This window comes from Beta vulgaris, chromosome 3, assembly GCF_026745355.1.
Source record: "Beta vulgaris subsp. vulgaris cultivar EL10 chromosome 3, EL10.2, whole genome shotgun sequence".
NCBI lineage: Eukaryota > Viridiplantae > Streptophyta > Magnoliopsida > Caryophyllales > Amaranthaceae > Beta > Beta vulgaris.
In genome coordinates, this window is record NC_079204.1 from 42,555,364 (window position 1) to 42,559,879 (window position 4,516).

At 38.7% G+C, this 4,516-nt stretch overlaps 1 protein-coding gene across 1 annotated transcript; it reads right to left on the reverse strand.

Moving 5' to 3' along the window:
* Positions 1-3,208: 3,208 nt before the first annotated feature.
* On the reverse strand, positions 3,209-3,820 carry LOC104906861 (uncharacterized). The gene has a single exon (XM_010695689.2). It carries the CDS (start codon positions 3,818-3,820, stop codon positions 3,209-3,211), a length of 612 nt encoding a protein of 203 aa, XP_010693991.2.
* Between the last annotated feature and the right edge of the window lie 696 nt (positions 3,821-4,516).

The window sequence follows — 4,516 nt, forward strand, 5'->3', positions numbered from 1 at the left end:
TCAAATTTTTCAGATAGTTTGGGACTTTCGAACTTAGGCAGAAAAGAAGGCTTAAAAGACTTAGCCTTTGCAGCCTTAAGTTGCCTCTCAACCTTCACAGCCAACTCGCATGCTTCGTCAAATGAGAAAAAAGATTGCAACTCCACTCTATTGCTAATTTCTAAGTTCAATCCTACAAGAAACTTCGAAATCTTTTGCTCCTCCACATCCTTGCAATCACATGCTAAGGATAACCTCTCGAACTCCTTGATGTACCCCTCGACATCCATACTCCCTTGCTGCAAAGTGTTAAAACTTGTGGAACAAGTCTTGCTTATATGTTCGTGGGATAAAACGCTTCCTCATCTTTAGTTTCAAGTCATCCCATGAACGAATCTTATCCTTCCCTTCTATTTCGCGTCTCATCTGCATGTTCTCAAACCAAAGAGAACCAAGTTTAGACAACTTGAGTACGACATAAGTGTATGCCTTATGATCATTCACGCCCTTGTGTTCAAAGAGCCTATCAAGCTTTCGCTCCCACTCCAAATAAGCCTCCGGATCTAGCGCCTCATCAAACTCAGGAAAATCCCCAAGTTTAATTGAGTCCCCCTTTGATGCTCATGCTTCATCATTCTTATTACTGACAGCCTCTAATGTTAAAAGAGAGAGTGCCCCTTGAAGAGATTCGTATTGTCTTTGAAGGGCCTCCAACATAGCATCTCTCTTTTTGTTTGCTTCACTGTCTCCCATCGTAACGTCGAATATTTCGCTTCGCTGCGACTTCGTTACAAGTCGGAATGGGCTGAAATTTTGACACAACGTAGCCTTGTATGTTAGCTTTCCACAGCACCAAAACAATCAAAATTCGAACGTCACACGCGCCGTCACACGCCACCACAGTGAACCTTGCTCTGATACTACTTGATATGATTCCGCGACGGGAATCTGCTTAGCTTCGAATAACCTTCACTCAGTTAATCTCCACTAAGGGTTCTAATTCACTTTTAGGGCTTCACTCACCTTAAACTTGAATTAGGAAAGGATTTGAGATGATTATTAGCTTCACTCACTAACTCACGCAAATCTCGCTTAGTTTTAGGTTTCACTCGCCTAAATCTAAGGTTCTTGTATTTAGATTCACTCTCTAAAAACAATAAAATCTTGGAATTAAGTACGTCCAAAATCAATCATAAACTTACGTTTAATCTTTAAGCAAAAACAACTCTAACTTATTATTATGGCCGAAATAGCCTATTTATACTACAAGATTTCCTAAACCTACTAGGACTAGTAAAGCTTAAAAGATAAATCTAATCTTATCTATCTTTATCTTAAGGATTAAGATAAATAATCACTCCTAATCACACGCCTATTATTACTCCTAATTAGACTTTGATAAGGAATTAGACTCCTACGTATAATAGGATTCCTTTATCAACTTAAACACTTAATTAACATAAAACTGAAATAAGACTCCTAATTTTACATAGAATCCTAACAGAACTAGAATTCTATATAATGACTACCATTTCCATATCATTTTCGAACATGATGCTCCTCACACGCATCATCAATGTTTCAAAAGCCTTAATACATGACTCATTATACTCAAAATCTATATCCTTTTGAATTATATTCGTCAATGGTTTGGCTATTTGAGAAAAATCCTTGATGAAACGCTAGTAAAAACACGCATGTCCAAAGAAAGCATGAACTCTCGCCACCGAATTTGGTGGCGGAAGCTTCCCAATAATCGAAACCTTTGCCAGATCCACTTCAATTTCCTTCTTTGACACTTTATGCCAAACAACAATGTCTTCCTCGCCCATAAATTAACACTTCTCCCAATTCAGGACGAGGTTCGTCTCTTGACACCTTTTCAATACACATTAATGATTAACAAGACATGTGTCAAAAGACGAACAACACACACTCAAATTGCCCATGAACACCTCAATAGAATATTCAAGCATATCAGAGAAGATTATGGTCATACACCTTTGAAAAGTAGATGGGGCATTACATAAATCATAGGAAATCCTTTGATATGCGAATGTCCCATACGGGCAAGTAAATGTGGTTTCTATTGGTCATTCGGATGAATAGGGATTTAAAAGATTCCGGTATAACCATCGAGAAAACAAAAGTGTGAATGACAAGAAAGCCATTCCACCATTTGATCAATGAATGAGAGAGAAAGAAGGTCCTTGCCGGTGGATTTGTTTAACTTCCTATAATCTATGCTAACCCTCCACCCGGTGATAGTTTTAGTAGAAATAGTTTCTCCTTTTCTCATTCTCAACAATAGTCATGCCTCCTTTTTTAGGAACTACTTGAATCAAACTCACCCATTTGCTATATATATAAGATAACATATATGATTCTCGCATCACGCAATTTCATAATCTCTTTTTTTAGAACCTCGTTGAGGTTACGATTGAGCCTTCTCTGATGCTCTGTAGATGAGGCATTACTATCAATGAGATGGATACGATGCACATCAAGAGAAGGGCTTATCCCCTCAAGGTCATGAATCGAGTATCCAATGACATCTTTATAATTGTAGTATCTCAATCAATTTTGATATAGAGATTTCATTAAGACTCGAATTAACAGTAACAGGATAAATGCACGCATCATCAAGAAAAACATATTTAAGAGAGGAGGGAAGGGGTTTGAACTCTACCTTAGGAGGAGGCTTAGAGCCATTGTTGTTAAAATCCCGATTCGGATCTTATGATCCTACAATCTTATGATACTGGAGGACCTCATCGATCCGATCCTACCCAACCACAAATAATCACATGGAAGGATCTTAACACGTTCTACGATCTTGACTCTACGATCCGATCCTACTGTATAAAAGTCATAAAGTAATTTCACATATTATATTTCTCCTATTAGATTTTGGTTGCATGTTACTTCAATCTTATAGTATTGAAAAACTATCACCATTTTCGTAGCTATGGACAATGGCATTATTAATATGTATAATTTTTTTTAACATGAGGTTCTCACCATATTCTAATATAATTATCTCTATTTCACCGAATTGTAGGATCTTACGATCCTACGATACGATTCTACCAATTCAATTCTACCAACCCCTACAATCTAATGTAGGATCCTGATCTTGATAACATTGCTTAGAACACTCCTCATTATCAAGAACCTCAAATGCTTCATCTTGTGTCTCCTTAATGGTAGTGTCAAGAAGGATGGAGAATTATTTCACCTCTTCCATGTCTAAGCTCGGAGCTTCGATAAGAGAAGCATACAACTCATCTCCGGTGTGAGCCACTCTCTCCGAATACTTAATCTCACTCTCCACAAGCTTTCCACGGCAAATTCTCTCTATTATAGGCCTCTTCAAAGTTTTAGAGAACTCAAACACCACTCGCTCATTAATTTTCTTTAGAGCCTCTGTTCCAAAATTAAGAGGAGTCTCCAGATCTTCATCTATATCCATCACCACAAAATCACAAGGCACAAACACATGCCCAACTTGGATTGGGACATCCTCCAACTCTTTATGGGGGACTCTCATAGTGTAGTCCTCCAATTGAATAATTTTTTGCGTAGGATAAAGAGGAAAGTTAAGCTTCTTAGCTATGGACAATGGCATCACACTCACACTCGCCCCTAAATCGGTCAATGTACCCTTAGGCCCTAGATCACCTATATTCACCGGCAAGGTGAAGCTCCAGGGGTCCTTTTGCTTCTTGGGCATGTCTCTTTGCATAAGAGCACTGACTTGGTATGGCAAAGTGATAGGCTCATCTTCAAGATTCTGTTTATCAAAGAGGATCTCCTTCCAAAATTTAGCATATGCCGACATAATCTCATGAAAAGGAATGTTGATTTGAGGAGCTTGGTGAATTTGTCACATTGAGCATAGGCCCTTTATCACATTGAGGAGCTTGGTGAATTTGTCACTCAATTTTCTCTCCACCAACCGTTGAGGGTAGGGAACTGGTGGCACATATGTCTTTTTTGGTGAAGATGACGGCAATGGAGCTTTATCACAAACTTGGAATTATGGCTCATCTTTTTCCACACTCTCCTTTCTCACCCTCATCAACTTCAACCTCTCTCTCGACAACTTCAACTTCTTCATCCTTTCTCTACCTCCTCATTAGGCATCTTGGGACCCTCATAATTTACTTTCGACCTTAAATGGATGGCATTGGCTTGGTGGAGGTTGGGGTTAGGAATGGGTTGGCCCAAAAGTTGATTTGTGGGAGTAGATGGGTTTTTATCGGCTACATAGGCATTTTGGGTTTCAAGCATTTTGTTATGGGCTTGTAGCTCTTGAAACCTTTGCTCATGGTTTCGGATAATTTGGTTCATAGATTGGAGTTGTTGGAGAATTCAGAGAGAGGTTGGATTGGGAGATGGAGTGGGTTCGAATTTTGTTTTGGGAATGGAGGGTTAGAGAGAATAATTCTTTTGGACATTGTATACATAATGTGGAAATTTATATCCATGATATGCACAACTCTTAAGCTATTCCAACACAACATCAGCTAAATGA

Coding starts and splice junctions, on each gene's coding strand:
- LOC104906861 (XM_010695689.2), bottom strand. CDS start 3,820: ATGTCGGCATATGCTAAATTTTGGAAGGAGATCCTCTTTGATAAACAG.